Source organism: Carya illinoinensis, chromosome 10, assembly GCF_018687715.1.
Source record: "Carya illinoinensis cultivar Pawnee chromosome 10, C.illinoinensisPawnee_v1, whole genome shotgun sequence".
In the NCBI taxonomy this organism is placed as follows: Eukaryota; Viridiplantae; Streptophyta; class Magnoliopsida; order Fagales; family Juglandaceae; genus Carya; species Carya illinoinensis.
The window spans coordinates 30,754,716-30,775,502 of record NC_056761.1 but is presented as its reverse complement, the minus strand read 5'-3'; the positions used below and the strand labels follow the sequence as shown (position 1 = coordinate 30,775,502).

Sequence of the window (20,787 nt, the reverse complement as noted above, 5' to 3'; positions counted from 1 at the left end):
TTAAATGTCTTACGTGGCAGAATGTTATTGGCCTGTGTCAACAATGATTTTTTACCCGTCGAGCTTTTCCCGGTTGACTATTGTGATTGGCACACGAACTCAGCTCAAGAACTTTCAACGGTGCGAACGAATATTATAACCTAGTTTTATTTTTGTCTGTCTTGAAGCATCTTGCTACTCTCTCCCTTCTCTCTCTCTCTCTCTCCGTTGTGGCCGTGATTCAATGATCATGGCTTCCAAGCTCCTTCGACGCGTCCTCAGAAACCGGTCGAGCCAGATCCTCTCCTTCGCCATAACCCCAAATGCTAATCCACCGTTTATGTCCAGGGCCTTCTCGTCCGTGCCCACGTCGATCCGAGCCACTCTCTTCCCTGGGGATGGTATTGGCCCGGAGATCGCCCAATCTGTCAAACAGGTCCGTTTCTCTCTCTCTTTCTACGATATCCAATCGATTCTATCAAAGTTGAAATAACATTTTAATAAATAATATACTTATATGTACAACGCACGATTTTGAACCCGAATTTAGCTGCTTTTAGAGGCAACTTTCTCATCAGGAATTTTTTATTTGGAGAACGGAGATTTTGGTATTCTTTCTCACTTTCATTGCATTAGACATTTTGTAATATCTTTGACTTATATTCTGTTTCCTTTTTTTTTTTTTGGTTTACTTGCTAAACCCTTAATGTCGTTGTTAACTGTTTTGAGTCCGGTCTGGACCCTAAGAGTTTGCAAGTATAAAGGTCCATTAGGATCAACTTGGATGTTTTTCTGTGATATCAACCTTTTTGAGCATATGCACAAATTTAGTCCTTTGTGGACTGTTGAATAATTTGTACTAATTCAAAGCCCTGTAATAACGAGGGGAAGCTGAGGAAATTAATGTGTTTGGGTGCAAATTTTCATGGCGATTAGTATCTGTGGCTGGAGTAACTTAGCCTGGGAATGGGGGTTGAAGACACAAAAGTATCTCGTATTGCTGATGAGAATATGCCTTCCATGCTCATGAGTCATGAGATTGCTGGGCATATTAAAGATCCTGAAAATGCCAATCTTTTCTTTTAAATCTTTGTGTTTTCTTTTGGTTGGCTTCTTACGTGTGATATTCTTTCATTAGGCTTCTTTGTGCGGATTCATATGACCATATATTTTTTTAAAATAAGAAAAATCAGGAAAGACATCTAAATCCATCGTCATGAATAATTTAATTGCAAGGGATTTTCCAGTTATTGTATTTTATTGAGCGAGCCTTTTCTCTTTTAAAGTTTGTACCTTTTCTTTTGTATTGCTTTGTGTTCTGTAATTGACAGCATGGTCTGTATCTTTTTACTTCTTATGAATTGCTACTCTATCCCAAAATTGGACACGTTATATTAGATATGGAAATTTGGGGTTGATTGCTGTTTTAGCATGTACTAATTTTCTAAATCTGTAAACAATCATAATGTTTGAGTCCCCATGATTTTAACTTGCCAATATTTTTACTGATGATGCCTTTATCACTATCTAATATAGCCATGTTCGCACTAATCTCATTATTCAAGCTAAGCAGGTATTTAAAGCTGCTGATGTTCCTATTGAATGGGAAGAACACTATGTTGGGGACCAGATAGATCCTAGAACCCAAAGTTTTCTAACATGGGAAAGTTTAGAATCTGTTCGGCAGAATAGGGTAGGCTTGAAAGGGCCGATGGCCACTCCAATTGGAAAGGGTCATCGTTCTTTGAATCTTACTCTAAGGAAAGAACTTAATTTATATGCCAATGTACGGCCTTGCTACAGTCTCCCTGGCTATAAAACACGATATGATGATGTAAATCTGATCACTATCCGTGAAAACACAGAAGGGGAGTACAGTGGACTTGAACATCAAGTAAGTGTATTTTGATATAGGCGGATAGGCAATATTGGATGTGCACGAATATGAACTTGTTCGCCTTTTTTATGCTCAGGTCGTCAGAGGTGTGGTTGAAAGCCTCAAGATCATTACTCGACAGGCCAGTTTGAGGGTGGCTGAATATGCTTTTCACTATGCGAAGATCCATGGAAGAGAGAGAGTGTCAGCAATACACAAAGCCAACATTATGCAGAAAACTGATGGTCTCTTTCTAAAGGTCTGTGCTAGTGGATGCATAGATTAGAGATTTGGTTGTTTACCCTAGCATCATGTTAACATCAGTTGTCTTCACTTTCAGTGTTGTCGTGAGGTTGCAGAGAAGTACCCTGAAATTATATATGAGGAAGTTGTCATTGACAATTGCTGTATGATGGTATCAATATGATTTCCTCTACAAGTGTTATTGAAATTTATGTGTGTGCAGCCCTATGCTAGTAAATAAAATCATTTTAAGACATGCTGTGAAACTGCATGTTCTTGAGATTTTTTTTATGCAAGGTTTTACACTTATATCTAGTTTTTCCATGTGCAGCTTGTGAAGAATCCAGCACTTTTTGATGTATTGGTGATGCCTAACCTATATGGTGACATTATCAGTGACCTTTGTGCTGGGTTGATTGGGGGTTTGGGCTTGACACCAAGGTTTGTGCGTACCTATAGACATGTCCAATAATAAGCAACTAGATCATCTGATGTCATGACTTGACTTGCAGCCTCAATATTGGTGAGGGAGGCATTGCCCTAGCTGAAGCTGTTCATGGTTCAGCACCTGATATTGCTGGAAAGGTTAGCCCTCAAAGTGAATGTATAAGTATAAACCTTGTATTTTCCTAGTTCTATGGTGTGTAATCATGTATATCCATTTATATGTCGGTTTTTTTTTTTTTTTAATCTATCATTTCCTAAACCTAAAGGGTTAGCATGAATAACTAAATAATTTTCTATGGCTGATCCAAAGAAGGGACTTTCCCCCTTTAGGTTTAAGTCATCATGCTGATTGAGTTGATCCCGTATTACCAACACCAACATATTTAGTTTCGTGGGACTTTGATACTCATATTATTCACCAACTTAAAGAAATAAGAGGAAAAAAACTCTACTATGTATGTGGCTATTATAAGCATTATTTGGTGTATTCACGTGTATACCTCCAGTGTACCTGGGCTATGCCTATCTTATATCAATGAAATAAATTATTACTGCAAAAAAAAAAAAAAAAAAAAAGCATTATTTGGTCAAGAAGAGATTGTAGAATTGCTTTTGAAGAAAGGGGAAAAAAAGATGGTAGATTTGTAACACCTTCAAGATAACCAGACTTTCAGGATTTGTTTGGGACTACAGAACTTAAAAGGGGCTACTAAGGGATTCAAAAAGTGGGGTTAAAATATTCTCTTTGATGCTTACTCTTTTTTATAGGTAATCTAGAAGTTTTATTCATAAGAAAAGAAGGAATAGCCTAAGTACACATGATGTATACCGGAGAAGTACCTAGCTAGAGTTTACAACCGAAAATAGAAATTCATGGACACTTAGCCCATTAACCCCCGCCCATAAGAACAAGGCTTTAAAAAAGAAAACTTTATGCTCATGCATGGTCCTCTCGTGATACTCAAAGCTTCTATCATTTCTCTCCCGCCAAATACACCAACACATACATATAGGGGCCACCTTCCAAATAGTTGCTGCTTGGGATTGCCTTGGAGGACTCACAACTTGTTAGACAATCCAACAGCCTACAAGGCATGACCAATGATATTCCAAGTCCCACCAAAAAAAACAAAATTATACTGTATGGTCTTGGCCACTTCACAATGTAGAAGTAGGTGATCTATTGATTCCCCATTCTTCTTACACATGCAACACCAATGTAACACCATTACATGACGTTTCCTTTGTCTATAGTAAGAATCTTGCCTAAGGAGGCTGTCCGAACAAAAAAGCTGCTTTTAGGGGAGCTTTTGTCTTCCATATATTCTATGGAAAAGTGTTCATGCTGTGACTAGTTAGGACTTGGTAGAATGATCTGATTGTGAATCTACCTTTCTTGGAGGGGCTCCAGCTGATCTTGTCTTTGGTTCCCTCGGTCGCTCTTACGGAATACAACAAAGCAAGAATTCGGTGATAACCTCCAACTCTCAATCCCATGCTACCCTGAAGAAATCTTCCACTAAGGGGAGCCACTAGTGAAGACCAAAATATCAGCTATTAAGGCATCCTTCGCTCAGAATTGGTAGGGAATGTGTCTTTGAGTCTTTGTTCACTACATCATTTGACTTGAGAACCCTCACCCTCCTCAATACGTGCATGTTTTAGAAAAATCTCCCATTCTTTTCTAACATGTTTCCACAAACCCATCCCATATGGACCGCATACCTCATTCGAACACCATTCTCCCCATACTTCCCCGAACTTTGAAGCTATAATTGTCTTGTATAGGGCCCCACTTTCTTGTTGGTACTTCCACAACCATGTACCCAAAAGAGTTTGGTTGAACCTCATCAACTTACAGATCCCAAATCCACCCCCAGATATTGGTGTTCAAACAATTGACCAGTTCACTAAATGAAATTTCAACTCGTTCTTGGGCAATCAACTACGACGCTAAGGGTGGTAGCTCAACTAGAGGGAAGTCTAAAGGGAGGGCATTGTGAAGATGGGAAACAAGAGGTTGAGGTTGGGTTTTTGGGTAGAGTTTTAGTTCTACGGGAAACAAGGGGTTGGGGTCGGGCTTGGTGTATTTTGGGTTGTTTTTCACAGGTTTTTTGGGTCATTAGGGGCTCTCTAATATGGGCTAGGTGTTTTCCTATATACATTCAATGTACTTGGTTACTCCTATTAATATATATAATATTTTGCTTATAAAAAAATAAAAATAAAAATAAAAATTCAACTTGTTCCCCTTCCCACTCTACAAGAAATCCTGTTGTAGCTTCTTAATTCAATTGGCAACCTTTATAGGGAGGGGAGAAGGACAGGAAATAGTTGGGTAGGCTTGAAAGGGTACTTTTGATTAGAGGAAGCTTGCCCCTGTAGACAAATATAACCTCTTCCAAGTAGCCTATCTACGCTCCACCTTTTTAATCACAGCATTCTAAATCCCCTCTTATTTGAAGGACGCACCATTCATAGGCCAAGATATTTCATGGGTAGAGAAGATAACTTACATCCCAAGAGGCGGCAAGCTAGATTCACTGCATTAAGGACAACCCCCACCGGCACCAATTTAGATTTTTAAAGATTCACTCTCAAACCGGAGACAATTCAAAACAAAGAAGAAGTGTCCTCAAAGATTGAATGGGCCCATGATTTGTTTCACAGAAGATGACACCATCATCGACAAAAAGCAAATGAGAAATATCAATAGAGTTGTAATCGCCATTCCCCACCGAGAAGCCATGGAGAAAACCACCTTCCACAAGCCCCGATATCAGATGCTGAGAGCTTTCATGACAGATAATGAAAAGTAGTGGAGAGAGTGGATTCCCTTGTCTCAAACCACAGGAGAACCATTCACCAAGATAGAAAAGCGAATTGTAGAAATACAACACACTACCCAAGCACATAATTTCTCCCCAAAACCACTTATTGCAAGTATATAAAGCAAGAAGTTTCAGTTAACATTATCATAAGCTTTCTCCATGTCTATTTTTCAAAGCAACCCATGTTCAATAGATTTGAGTTGTCCGTCCAAACATTCATTTGCAATTAATATTGAATCAAGAATTTGTCTACCTTTGGCAAATGCGTTTTGAGGCATTGAAATTAACTCCATCACCGTTCTCTTTGCTAGAACTTTAGATAGGATCTTGTGCACCCCATTCACAAGGCTAATGGAGTGGTCATCTCAAGCATCCACGACCCCATCTTTTTAGGAATGAGGGCTAAGAAAGTAGCGGTGAGACTGTTTTTCAAACCTTTTGTTAGCATGAAACTCTTGGAACACCCTCTTATACTATACGATGTGGTTCTTGATGGCTAACTTGTTCAAGGAAATTAGTCCGTCTACCATCAATGTCTCAATTGCATTGTTCCACCTATGCGAATTACCCACCCAATGGAAGAACTTCGTGCACTTATCTCCCTCCTTTAGCCATATAGTGCCCTTGATTTTTGTCTCCAAAAGATCTCCTCCAATCAATGTTGCTCTTTCAAGTTCTGTGAGTACACGACTCTTGCGAGTTCTCTCGGATTCAAAGAGAGTTCTTACCTCCTCCTCACCGTCAAGACCTTGTATCTCCTCCAAGAGAGAGCACCTTTGCTGAACCACATTTCCAAAAACTTGTTAATTCCATCCCTTCAGATAATTTTTCTGCGCTTTTAACTTTCTAGCTGTTATGAAGCTTGGGGATCCTTGGAAGCAGTAAGACAACCACTGTTGTTTGATCCTGGGTAGTCTTTTTTTTATGCTTAGGACTTGTTTGGGGTTGCGTTAGGAGTCTTAAAAAGTGTTTAAATAACCTTAAAAGCTCTTTAATAGAAAAATTAGGTTATTAGGTGTTACATATTAAAATAATTTTTAATCTCAAATAAGCTCAAAAGTACATTTGAGGAAAAACATCATTTTGATGCTTTTTCTCAAACATACTTTTCCAGATAATCTGGAATGTAGTTTCAATTTTAATAAGACTGTTAACGGGCAAATACTTTATACAACTTTTAGATAATTACAACTTTCAAAACTTTTATGGATATGGTCATAATTTTTTAAAAATTGAATGATCGTCATTTTTACCTCAGAAAACACTTTTTTAATTTGTTTCCAAATAAATGTAGTATGTTTGAAAGTGCTTTAAACATATGGTTACCAAACAGTAAATAACTTTTTAATAGTAGAATTTATTACTTAAGCTATAAGTTACGTCTAAAGCTATAAGCTATATTTCTCACCGCAATCCCAAACATGCACTTATTCTACCGAGAGAAAATTATTTTGATGGGGATTTTCATAGTTATCTTCTTCTATTCCAACACTTGAAATGATAACCGTTCCAAACACTTGAAAACTGTTTTCATTTCTATTCAAAGCCATCAGCTATGTGGAGACTAGTATGATATTGGTGTTGCATCACTAGTTAGTCTTTTAGACAAGCTCCGTATTGTATTTTGTAGTTCGTCTTACAGACAAGATCTGTGGAGTGTTTTCACCATGGCTTTTCTTAGAAGTGTGCATAGCTGCATTGGTCAGTAATTAATGACTGAATGTCAAGGGAAGGATTGTTTTAGTGGAGGATTATAGATTATTGCAACTTGCTGAAATTTTTTTAATTGGTTATTTTTTGTTCCTCTCCCTTATTTTTCTTCCTCCCTGATAACATTCCTTGTGCTTCTGCACTTGTAACTCCTTGTTTCTTTAGGTATACTTCTCATGAAGGAAAATATATGCAACTTAATTATATTTGTTACTGTTGAATTTATGTAGAATTTGGCGAATCCAACTGCTTTGCTTCTGAGTGCCGTCACAATGCTGCACCATCTGAACCTCCATGACAAAGCTGATCAGATCCACGATGCCATCCTTAACACAATTGCAGAGGGCAAGTACCGAACTGCTGACCTCGGTGGCCATTCATCTACAACTGATTTTACAAAGGCAATTTGTGATCATCTTTGAAGAATGTTTCAATATAGGATTTGAGTTTTGCATAAAGTTGAAGGCTATTCTATGTCGTGATGTTTTTAATGGAGCCATATTCGGAACCTTACTAGATCTTTTCCAGAGGGAATAAAGACCACATCAGCTTGATGCTTTGAAGTTAATCTGGTCGACAAGAAATTACAGTTATAGCATTTAGAGGGGCGTTGATGGACAGAATATGATCTGGTTCCAGTATAAATCATCATGACTGTTATTTTGCAGAATAGGCATAGACTCATGCTGTTCTCCCTGTGGTTTTGGTATTCTTTGTGAATACAAGAAATAAAAGGATCTTGGTGTGGTGTTAACCTCTCTCTATTCCCAGCCTCTTGGATAGGCTTCTGATGTATGATGCATTCAGAGTGGTACTTTTTGTGTTCTTTTTTCCTAAGCTTCCACAGTGGTATTTAATTTCACTAACAACTGCTATTAATTTAAAAGTATATTTGCAATGTTCTGGTTTCATACGACTGTTCCTTAGTTTGAAGTATTGTTTCAATCCACTCCCCTTTTATACTTTGTACATGCATTTTAACATTGGAATTGTCAGAGCAGTAAGTTTTGTCGGATTACGTTAATGTCGGAAGGCAAAATAAAATATGAGTGGCATTTTTCCGTGATACTTGATTAATTCTTGGCGTTACTCGTTCGAGGTTGTTCTTTATTTTCCTCTTTCTTCTATGTTTTGCAGCACCCCTCGACCCTCCCTTCTCTCTCTCCCTCCTGATGAGCCTGAATTTATGTACTTTACAACCCCAATCAATGCTTGATATGTTACACCACTTTTAAAACTGAAAAAAAACAATTTCATCCAATTATACATTTAAAATGATTAATATAAATGAGAAGGTGCTGGGTTTGATTTGGGACGAAGCCACCGGCTGAGCTTGGTTTGGGTTGAAGCAAACGAGGTTATGCAGAAGAAAGCTCTCCTTGTAGCTTTACCCGTTCTTGGCTTGCCTTCAGAAGAAGTCAACACCATATGCACGGGCACAAAGTTTGGGGTTATTGGTTCTGGGAGAGTAACTCAGACCATTTTCGTTTTTGTTTTTAGATATAAAAACTAGAGATCGGTAATATTAATTGGTACAAATTATCAGCAGGACCCATTTAAGCATCTGTATAGTTAAACGAAAGCAGGACCCAAATAAAATTATAAAACACAAAAAACCAAAACACTGCCACTCAGATTTGTCTCCAAAAAGTTACTACGTGACTGTTTACAATGCCCCATTGTCAGTGCATTGACATCCCAAAATGACAAATGATACAGATGTCTACTGTCAGTTGCCGCACGTGAAATGTGCGAGCAAATCAGTTACCGTCTTTGCGAGCAGCAGCGGACAGTTCGTCCAAAAAGTCGAACTAAAATCCTACAAAGGTAGTAACTTGATTTGTCACTGTCCACCAAAGGTGTCATCAATAACAGTATCAAGATTCCCTCAACTTGAGGGACTAGTGAGAAAAGATAGTCCACAATATTTAATGTTGTCCGAAAGATTTATACAGCAGTAATAAACATTGTAGGGCTGTCTTTCTCATCTACTTGAGACCTCAAGTTGGGAAATCTTATACCTTGATAACCATGGAGTCGCCGGCAAACTTACCCGCAATTTCTAGCTGATGGGTTCTGCTACACTTCTGGGGGTGCCTTGATGCTGCGAGACAGCTTAACTGACATTGCAAGAGGATTTCTGGGTGATTCATTTGGCGTCCCACTGCGTGTGGTTGAGACAGCTCGAAGGTGTGGGGCAGGGGCACGTAACTCGATCCCATTTTGAAGGTTCCGTGGGTATTGGATCATGAAGCTAGAATGTGGTGTACCAAGAGTGGTAGAGAGAACTGCTGATGTTCGGTCAACCACGGCTGGTGGGGCTACAGGTGGTACATTGATTTCAAGGCTTGCTGAACGTTGTTGTCTTGGGGCAGTCATCTGAAGTGATTGCTAACTTAATAGCTGAATCCACTCATTCGTGAAACTAGATAATGCTGCTGCAAGACAAAGAAATTTAGTAAGCTATGCGGCATTGAGAGCACTTGTGTTTCATATTTCAGTGTGCATGCAAATATGCAAGCATGAACTGCTTGCATACAAATGCATTGCAGCCGTTCAAAATTTTTGGACCTGCGTAAGTTTCGTGGGAGTGCATGTTTGTGCAATATTCCAGTTACTTGAAATGCATTAAGGTAGACTTATTGGACACAGATGAGACATGAAATTCTCATAATTTCTCAAAATTTCATTCTCAAACACAAAACAGTTTTCAATTTCAATTTTTCAATTTTTTCATCTAATAATGACCTATTCATTATTCAAACACAAAAGCCAATTTTACAAACTTCAAAACAAAACACAAAAATTAATACAACCTTTTCAAGCTTTAAAACAAAAATTATATTAAAAAATTATATTCAATTTTTTTTTTAATTTATAATATTTTTTTTCAATTTTTTTGTTCTTTCTCAAAACCCAATAAAATATTTTAATTCAAAACTATATTACTATTATTCATTGAATTCTAAGATACTTTAAGCGTCCAAACAAGCCCTTAGACCTTACCGGGCAATGGTAAAATCCGCTACAGCCCCATAACATAGCTGTTAGTCAGATGTTGATGTTGCTTTTTAAAACTAGGAGAACGAATCGGTGATCTCGATCATCACTTACCATATTCCAATTCGTTGTCTTTTTCAACATCACTAGGAGGTTTAGTTCGAGTTCTATTGATAATCGACATAAATGAATGAGCTGAAAGCTAGTTCAGTAGTTTCTGTTGTCTAATCCTCTGAGGGGGGATTAGGGGGTAACGTTCCTTTCTAATCTAATCTGTCATCTATGAGTTCCAGTCAAACCTATAGCTCAATGAATGTAATCTCATAGCAAAATCTGATCTATGTCAAGATGGATGGGTCTAAATTTATGGGGCATGCTTCAATTAACAGTAATGTAAATCATGATTTGATATCAGAATCTGAATTTAAACTCGTAGCAAATAAAACACGACAAAAGGGGAATAAACCCACAAAATATGAAGCACAACAAAACAAGAAAATAAGGATCACGACATAAGATGTACATGCACTTGGAAACAGACTGGAATGCCGCTCCCACCTTTGTTCCCACAGACTTCACCAAGCTTCTCTTGGATTTTTCGTGGATCATTAGTGGACTTCGCAAGTGTTGGGTTCTAACCATCTAACTAGTTGCTCTTTTAATACACAAATTGCTAACTAAATCCAAACATGACAGCGATATTGTAATTTAGCTTCATCCATACGGTGATTGAGTCAAGAGAAAATTTAGAAAATATTATACTAAATAATAACCCTACAACATCAACTCTTCCAAGAATCCCAAGATAAGAGATTTTCGATATAACTAGGAAGACATTTCAATACCACAGGAGTTACTGGACATGCCAGTTTGATATAGCCCATTTGGTATCTTCGTGTCCAGAATTAGTAGGGTTAAATCTAGGGGTGTGCAAAATTCCGAAGTGTTCGATTCCGGCTGACTTCTGCTCCGATTCCGACTTCGACGGAATCGGAGGGTTCAGAAGTCGGAGTCGGAATCGGAGCAGTTCCGACTCCATAACGGAAGTCGGAATCGGAATCGGTAAACCGTAGGTTCCGAATTCCGATTCCGATTCTGACTTTTTTTAAAAAAAAAACCCACGCCGTTTTGCATCTGGTTTTTGTCTACCTGTTAATTGGAACGGCGTCGTTCCATTTAAAGAGAACGACACCGTTTGAACTTTGAATCACGGCTAAATGGCCATAAGCAATTTAGAGGTCTGTTCCTCACTCGAGTCCTCGACCGGTTGACCATTTAGCCATAATTCTCCCCTCACGCAGCCTCGCTCCGACACACTGTCCTCAGCTGCTCAGCACTTAGCTCAGACTCATCTCACCGATGACACCACAGCCCCCCATCGACTATCGACCATAGTCCGCCGTAAATTGGCAGAGGTTGTCGTCGCCGCAGTGCCAAATTGCAACCAAGATAATACAATCGGTAAATTTAAATTTTTCCTTCGTGTATTTGCTTAAAAGATTTGATATTATTTATTTGATAATTGGAAATTGGCCGTGAATGTTCTGTTTTCTACGTTGGCCGTGAATGTATTGAGGAGGATGATGGTCTTTTTCAACCATTGTGTGTTAGTTGGATGGACTTTGAAGGCTACGGCCTACGTGTTTGTGGAAATGTCACAAAGAAAGTCAGTAACACGATTGTATTTTACTTGTATGAGTTATTGACATATTGTATTTTAATGTTCTTCTATGTTGTTTATGGGTTGCTTGAATGCAGATTTCTCCTCCCTTCCCATTACTTTTAATTAGTGTAAGGGCACAACTGGGCATTCGTCATTGGGGTTCTTCGGCCATATCCATACTTTAAGCTTGGTAAAGTAGCGTGTTCATTTAGTTATGAATATTTTCACAGATCAGAAGAAAGCCCCTTCAAAGGAAAATAAACATAGAGGCTGAATCCAATGTTGTTGACTCAGATCAACTACCAATATATTAGTTACCCTTACCCGAAGCTACATTCTCTAATTAAGACTAAAAATAATAAGTATGAATTAATAATAGTCTTGGATAAGGCTTTAATTTTCAAGTGTGATATTCTCTACTAAGAGAAGGTTATGCAGAAGTTCTCTCACAAAATTTTGAAGAAAACCAGAAGTTCTCTCACAATATATATATATACATAAATATATAGAACTTCATCTTTTCTAAAGTGAACTGGTATTAGAGTCTCATGCTGTACCAAAATGCATACACTTCTAAAAGCTGAGGGCGATGGACTAACGCGAACTGCGTTCCTTTTACTTTTGCATGGCATCTTATCTTAGAAACGCAAACCCACGTCCATCATTTTTTGAAGAATAAAAGGGTTCTTGAGGCAGCTTTTGCTTTATTGCTCTCTCTCTCTCTCTCATTTATCTTTTGCCTCAGAAGATAGATATCTATTTTTGCTGAGATGAGAATTGTAAGCTTTGTTGGATATCAAAGAAAAGTCACAGACATAATCAAACGTTAATGAGAACAGACACACTTTTGCTTTTGCTTTAGAACTGCATCTTGATACTCTTTTATATATATATATATATACTAAATGCTGTTGTAGTTTAATAAGGAGCTACGACTGTAGTTTATTGTTGTCTGGTTCTTATTCTCTCCACAAGGATATTGCACATAAGACCAAAAAGACCACTTAGTTGATCTAAGTGCATGCTTTCCTCTTTTCAAAGTTTCAATCAACTATATTTTTATCTTCATGTTCGAGGTACCTGCTTCGACCATTTTGTTGAATATTATAATTAATCTAAAAGCTCAACTGGTTCGAATGCAACATGTCGGCTAGGAAATAGCTAGAATGGTTTAAAGGGTGCTAATTTGATGAAGTTTAGCCTGGTATTTAGAAGGGTAAGTACAATTTTCTTTTCTGATGCATGTATCTATACAGTTCAAAAAAAGAAAAAGGACAATAAGTTCAAATAATTGGATGCTTTTTTGCACTTAACTTCATTGTTTCTAACTTCTTACCTTCATTTTCCTTGCTGGATAACTAAGCTATATATATATATATATATATAGATATATAAGCATTTATATCTATTTTTTCTTGTACAAAATTTGTATAGTTTACAACGAGTGCCAGCATCAAACAAGTAAAGTATCTCATTTTAAGAGTCTGATAAAAGCAGCTGATTAGGCATCTCATTAAAGTACGTACGTAGGTATATATATGAGTGGGGAACAGGTTAATTATCATAAATATTGTATTGGAGTTAAAAGCACTCCTTGCATTTTTAACGATTCTGAAAAATCTTCAGGTGTAAACTTGACTAATCTTTTTAAAGCATAATCCCATATATATGATTTGAACCTTTCCTTTAGGCTTTTCTTCATTGTCACAGTTGTAGGCTTGCTAGTGAGGTTTTCTTTTTCTGGATGCGGGAAGAGGTGTGTGTGTGTGGGTGTATGCGTGTGTGAGGCTTCATCATCATGTTTTTAGGCATGATCACCTGGGGAAATTACGAGTACTGCTCTAATTTCAATCCTATTTTAGCTGTATATCATTTTCCTTACTAGGAAATTAATTAAAACAATTAAGAGATCAGAATCAAAGCATATGAATATGTGAAAAGTTCACTGATCAATATGTTATTAGTTATTTTGTGACATGCCTAGCTGGTGGCAGCTTAATATGTTAGAGCAGTACTCGTACTTAATATAGCTTTCCTATAAATGCATTTTAATTCATATTTGGAAAAGCAAGTTACTTTAATTTTACTCTTTTTGTAATTAAATCATGCATGTGCTTCAGTGCAATAGCAATTTCCATGCATATTGATCTTCATCTATACCATTGAATTTGTTTTTACTCTTTCTTATAATATTGATTCTTGATTTTATTTAATAAACTTCGACATTTTTGGAACTAAATGTCTCAGATTTCAAGCTATGGAGGAAGAACCATATGGGACCCCAGAACAAGATCAGGATGCCACAATTCTGTCCCCAGCACCGAGATCCAGACCCACTTCCAGAACACAAACTTCATGTGCAAGTAGTCGATTCCCACTCCCGGTAAACATAGAAGATGAGGATACATTTAATGATGAGGAGGAGATGGGTATTGGGGATGAGCTGGATGTACCACCACCTTCATCCGCGAGGGCCAGACCACCACGTCCACGATCAAATAAAAAAAAGTCGTGGACGACGTGGAAACATTTCACAAAGGTTGACGGTGATCCCTCAGAACCGCACGCAGCTTGCAACCATTGTGGCATAGAAGTTGCATGTCATTCAAAGAAACAAGGCACTGCTGGTTTGATATCACATCTAAATAGTTGCCAGAGGTATAAGATAGCGAAAGGATTGACGGCCCGAGATCAGACAACGCTAAGTTATGAAACTTCTACTACGACTGATGGTACGCAATCCAAGAAAATGGTCATCCCTCAATACAGTGAGAAGATGTTGAGAGATGCGCTTGCCGAGATGATCATTAAAGATGAGATGCCTTTTACTACAGTTGAGAAAAGAGGGTTCCGAAAGTTTATCAAGCTTATTGAGCCACGATTTCCATTGCCGTCACGGTATACAGTGATGCGAGATTGTATGAAAAGGCATTTAAAAGAGAAGGCTGAGATGAGACAAATGTTTGTGACGACCGGCCAGAGAGTCTCATTTACGACTGACACATGGACGTCTATACAGAATGTTTCCTACATGTGTATTACAACACACTACATTGACAGTTCATGGACTTTAAAAAAATGAATTATTGGATTCAAAGAAATAAATGATCATAAGGGTGCATCAATTGGGGCAGCGATGGATGATTGCTTGAAAGATTGGGGAATTCAGAAGGTTTTATGCATTACAGTTGACAATGCCAGTGCTAATGCTACTGCAATTGAATGGATCAAGCGGAATACGAGAGTGAGAGATGATGTCATCCGGGACCATGAGTTTATCCATATTCGTTGTTATGCTCACATAATCAACCTGATTGTGACTGAGGGGTTAAAAGAGGTTGACGATTCCATTACAAAAGTCCGCAACATTGTGCGGTATGTGAGGGCTTCCCCGCAAAGGCTGAAAAAATTCAGGACAATAGAAGAACTTGGGATAAAACATTCTCGGACGCTGTGCTTGGACGTTCTCACTCGATGGAACTATACATACATGATGTTGGATGTGGCACAGAAGTACCAAAAAGTGTTTGAGCGGATGGAGGTGGAAGATGGGGGTCTTAAGTATGTTTTGCTGGAGCCTGCAGGAAAGGGGTTCGGTTCGCCGGACACACATGATTGGACGAGTGTAGGATTCTTTATTACATTTTTGCAGATTTTTTATTATATTACAATGAAAATATCTGGATCCGCATACACGACTGCAAACTTGTGGTTCAGTCAGATCTCGACACTACACCACCACTTGGAAGATGGTTGTGATAACCCTAATGGATTGTTATCTGGTATGGCTCAGAGGATGTTGTCCAAATATAATAAATCTTGGGGGCAAATTGAGAAGATAAATAAATTACTTTGTGGCTGTGATCCTTGACCCCCAAATCAAGTTGGCCGTGATAGAATATTAGGCAAATTCCGTCCTCGGGGCAATGAAGGTTGCATCGTTTATTACAGCGCTGAAAACTGATCTCGATGACTTGTACAACCACTACAAAAAAATAGTGGACAGCCTTCATCTTCAGCGGGGTACCTCACACGTGACTCCGACACCTCACTCTGATGACTTTAGCCCGACTGACACATTGCCTCGACGCCGTAGGAATTACGACATCATGAATTAGTATAATCAGCTCGTTGCATCGAAGAATATTATACGGTGTACTTCAGAGGTTGAACGGTATTTTATGAAAGAAGTCGAGGCACCTAGTCCTGCATTTGAGATATGCATTTGGTGAAAGGCTAATTCCATCAAGTATCCAATCCTTTCCCGTATTGCCCGAGATATGCTAGCCATTCTTATTACAACGGTTGCATCTGAGTCGGCGTTTAGCACTGGAGGTCGAGTCTTGGATGCTTTCCGGAGTTCTTTGTCACTGTCAACTGTGGAGGCCCTCGTTTGCACAAAGAACTGGATCAGTGATACACCCCTTGGACTAGATAGCATTGACATTAATGATGAGAGCTATAGGTTTGAAGATGGTAATCTTATTTTACTTGTTTTTTTATTATTGATTATTTTAATTATTTTTATGATTTCATAAATTTATTTAATTTATATTTTTTTTATCATTTCACAGATGTAATTGTGAACCCCAATATAGTTGCCGATAAATGGAGTATGGATAAAGATAAGTTGATATTAGAATTAACTTAATCTTTATTGGTATTAATGGTAATTAAATTTTACTTTTACTGTGTTCAATTTTCTGTATCAATATTTGGTTACATTTATTGATTGAATACTTTTTTATCTTAATTTCAGGTACTTCAAATGACCAAGTACGATGCTGCAAAGTGTATAGGATGTTTTTTCTTATGGACTGTTTAATCAAACTTTGAAATAGGCTGTTATTCCTATTATTAATTGTTTAAGACTTTCTGAATTATGTATAATAATTAATTATGCAGTCTAACGTGCTCAAACATATTTGACCTTTTGCATTGAAAATATTGTCCATAATACTCGTTATACCAGGAAAATTAATTAATTATACGCTTTAACGTATTCAAGCTTTTATATATTTCAAGAAAATTGAAAATAACAATGAAATCTATACAAAAATACCTCAAATTATTAAAAACTAAAGTTTCACCTTTCAAGTACTAAGCTAGCATCACTATCACATACAAAAACAAAAAAGATAAATATTAATAGAGTAGAAAATACTTAATACATATTCAAATTCCATTCAATAAAATAATTCCTATTTGTTTAATTGAGAAATACTAAACAAGAATAATTTATATATAAAGTGAGAGTTTTTTAGAAATAAGGATAAAATAAATTTAAAAAAAGATAAAACGTATCAACCACTACAAGTCGGAATTAAAGTCGAAAGTCGGAATTCCGGACCCGATTGGAAATCCGACTACCGACAGTAATCAGATTTCGGAAGTCGGAATTCCGTTCGGAATTCGGAATTCGAAATTCCGAACGGAATCGAACTCCGATTCCGAGAGGAATCAGAATCGGAGCTCGATTTCGACTCCGACAAAAGTCGGAGTCGGAAGTCGAAATTCCGATTCCGACGGAACACAGCCCTTGTTAAATCCGACATTTCAGCAGAAATGCCTGGAACAAACAGTAGTTCTTCAAAAAACCATTCATCTAAATGAGAGAGAGAGAGAGAGAGAGAGAGAGAGAGAGAGAGATATTACTGAATGCTGTACTAGATCAGTTTTATACCTTGTTCTATGCATACTGACCCAATTGCCCCATGACTCTTAACTATCAAAGCATCTGCCAATTCCTTATTTAGATTAACTTTGTCGTGAAATGTCTCAAGATCCCTCTGCTTTTGCATTAATGAAGTCTCAGCATCCTAAAGTAACAAATCATACTTCTTGCGTATCTCTTCAATCTCTTTATCACATTTATATCTCAGCTGCAATTTCTACTCAAAATGATAAACTTTAGTTAATTAAACAGGAAATATCTATGAGCTAATAAGCACCAAAAGGAATTGTGAATAAAAAAATTATTTTCAAAGGCATCTTGGACGAAACATATCTTAATGCCTCTCCAAGGCTTGTTCCTTATCCTTTAGTATTCTTTCCATTTCAATTTGCAGTGTATTGCTCCTATCTGCAACATGTTCACTTCTACCAGCAGGTATATATATGGAAGATGGCAGTGGCAAGCAAATAGCAGAATGCAAGAGGTTGGACAAATCCTGTAGATTCCCCAGGGATGCAAGTAGTGAATTGAATTCGGTGGAGGATGGGTTTGTCGATATAGGCTGTGAAAACTCAGACAGTAGGACTTAGTTTTCAAGATTAGAATGATAAAACAGCACGGTAATGATGGTGGTATTGCCAGAAATTATGACTTGGTCAAAAGGATTTTGCAGATTTCCCCTTGACCGGTCTGTTTCTTGCCCTTGGTTGATACACGGGCCAAATGTATTTAAAACAGACCCATTGCTTATAAAACGATCCTGTACGTGGATCTGTATCTCTCTTTCCCTCAATCTCAATAGCAAACACCTAACTTTGTCACAGGCATCATATAATAATACACAGAGATATGAAAACTGTGAAAAAATGAAACCAAAAAGAAAGATATTTGATACAGGAAAATATTCTCAAAAACAGTGTACCTTCATCAATGACATTTGTACTTGGGCACAAGGAGTACTAACAATTCTAGGTCCGTTTCTCTATATACTAGTTCTTCAAACTAAAATACAGCAGAAAATTTCATCCCAGCCAGAGGCATCACAAAAAACAGCAGGACTCTATTGGCTTCCTCTAGCAACTAAATGTACCGTGGAAGGCAAACGAATTCATTATTACGTCAATAATCCATATGTTTTTGTTCTTCTAATGGATCATCATGAACAGCACAGGAGTATTTCATAAATGGAAAGAATTCTAGAGCTTTTTCTTGCTTTTCAATTATTTTACTGCTAGTATTCTTTCATAATGAATTTTGCATTCAAACATATCTGTTGGATAATCCCTAAAGTTATTTAGAAAATGGAGTAAAACCACCCAATAGAAACTACTTGAACAAACATTCAAGTACCTGATGTGATGCCAACGAACTTCCATGGGCTGGGCAAGTATCTGTCTGCACCAAGGATGCCAAGTCCCATTAAACTCCGAACCAGTTGAATCTCTGGAAATAGCCATGACTTCTCCATCTTGCTGCCTGTCCTGAGTATCAGCTGTGCTGTCCAATGTCACAGCATCTTTTTGAGGACACACTCCATTTGGTTGCACAGTATTAGGTAACATTTTCATGGATTCATGCCGCATGATCACTTCACTTAGTGTTTGAGGAACTTCAGAAGGGCCTTCTACTGATTGTATGGTCTGAACATTGCAAACAGAACTCTCCAAATCTGAAGAACCCAGCACAGGGGCACCATTTTTGGGACCATCACGGGAACCGACTTTATTATGCTGCTCAGCACAAGTTGTTGCCCATTTTAAGGCCATTACTTCTGATCCATTATTCTCTGCATCAGATACTATTGAAACATTTTCTGCTTCCATGGGAAAACTACAAGATATCATTTCAACATTAGAAAATTCAGGAACTTCAGCTGGATAACTTGGCATACTTCCACCATCATTCTGGTTTTGAAAAGAAGGCATGCTCTTAGGAGCAGCATTGTGGGATCCATCATCAATTCCAGCTATATCACTTGGTTGCATTCTGCCCACCTTCAACTCCAAGTCACTCCAAGAGGCATTATCTGATATTGCAGTTGGGACCCCTGATTTTGGTTTTCCCAACCAGACTTTAGCTTTGATTTGCTGCTTTTCAAATCTTGAAGCCAACTGTGAAGCCTCAAGTGTTTTTAGATGTATTTCCATCTGATGATTGTGTTCATCCATCTTTTCCTTTAAGTTATGATCTAATAACCTAAGCTTATCTAACCTCACTAAAATGTCACTATGCTTGATGCGAATAAGGGCCAACTCTAACCTGTGTGCTTCCTCCAACTTTGCCTTTCTTCCATCTTCTTTTTGTGAAATTCTTTTTGTTGGTTTTGCATACATTTTTCCATCTTTGTATCAACATTATCTAGGATGTCTTTGATGCTATTGGAGCTATCATTCTTCACCATGTCAGGTGTCTGTTCCACTGTGGTAGGTTCGAATAGATCAGAAAGAGGATGACTTTTATAGCTCCTTTGCATCTTACCTTCTACCACATCTTGTTGGTTAGACATAGTTGATTTTGAAATTTTTGCCCAATGTCCCTTGACACATTCTGCATTCTCCAAACAACATGCAAAACTTTTCTTAATCTTCTCCAATTTGGAGTAGATATAATCCACCTCCGCTTCCTTGCAGACATAATTTAAGTGCAGTTTTGCAAGAGCACTTGATTCAATGTGATCAATACTATGTTCCGGCAAAGAAGCTCCAACGCAACACAGAAAAAATATCCATTAGTAGTAATTGCATCATGCGTAAGTGCACAAGCGCACCCAAGATATTCATCATCATTGTACATCAAGATCACAGACAACACAAGCACAAATACACAGACAAGAATAGGGGGGCAACAATACACACACAGCGCAGCTGCACAAGAGAGGTATCATCTGAACTGCAGTACCAAAAAAGCTTCCAACTGATGCAAAAAAACCCCAAAGAAGACGCACTTTCCCAAAACGTAAGTTTAGTAGTGTCATCTACTATAAAATGTTTGTTCATTTCCTACTCTGGTTGAATACTTTTGAGGAATTCAAGGAGAGTTCTTGAATTGTGGTTACTAGTGAGATGCATAGTCAGTTAATAAAATTTTCAAAAAAAAAAAAAAAAGGTTTATTGCATGATAACATCTCTTTACATAACATTTTGGAAATAAACTATGAAAATTAATTATATTAACTTGTAAGCTCTTTGCTATTTCACAGTCGTATTTATGGTATTTGAGGCCTGTGTCACATTGGTGACAACACTTTGTCTATGTGATGCCTATTTGATGTCTGTGAGGCATTAGTGATTATCGGTCTCTGTGACCTTGCATCTATGTGATGTCTATTTGACATTCATGCTAGCTTGTCTTTTGGTTTGGGATG

At 37.7% G+C, this 20,787-nt stretch overlaps 1 protein-coding gene and 1 long non-coding RNA gene across 2 annotated transcripts; both read left to right on the top strand.

Annotated features, from left to right (window-relative positions):
- Positions 1 to 68: 68 nt before the first annotated feature.
- On the top strand, positions 69 to 7,984 carry LOC122279951 (isocitrate dehydrogenase [NAD] catalytic subunit 5, mitochondrial-like). The gene is made up of 7 exons (XM_043090868.1): positions 69 to 415; positions 1,553 to 1,873; positions 1,953 to 2,114; positions 2,196 to 2,270; positions 2,430 to 2,539; positions 2,611 to 2,683; positions 7,317 to 7,984. Exons 1-7 carry the CDS (start codon positions 224 to 226, stop codon positions 7,506 to 7,508), a joined length of 1,125 nt encoding a protein of 374 aa, XP_042946802.1. The 5' UTR covers positions 69 to 223; the 3' UTR covers positions 7,509 to 7,984.
- A 1,965-nt stretch (positions 7,985 to 9,949) lies between these two features.
- Positions 9,950 to 16,432, top strand: LOC122279952. Its single transcript, XR_006229696.1, has 3 exons — positions 9,950 to 11,547; positions 13,997 to 16,225; positions 16,324 to 16,432. It is a non-coding gene; the product is annotated as an uncharacterized LOC122279952 (long non-coding RNA).
- Positions 16,433 to 20,787: the final 4,355 nt, after the last annotated feature.

What these genes read in the sequence shown, in the direction of transcription:
- LOC122279951 (XM_043090868.1), top strand. Translation starts at nt 224, where the DNA reads ATGATCATGGCTTCCAAGCTCCTTCGACGCGTCCTCAGAAACCGGTCG. An exon ending in CTGATGGTCTCTTTCTAAAG is followed by an intron (nt 2,115 to 2,195) that starts GTCTGTGCTAGT and finishes CTTCACTTTCAG; the next exon opens with TGTTGTCGTGAGGTTGCAGA. An exon ending in GGTTTGGGCTTGACACCAAG is followed by an intron (nt 2,540 to 2,610) that starts GTTTGTGCGTAC and finishes CTTGACTTGCAG; the next exon opens with CCTCAATATTGGTGAGGGAG.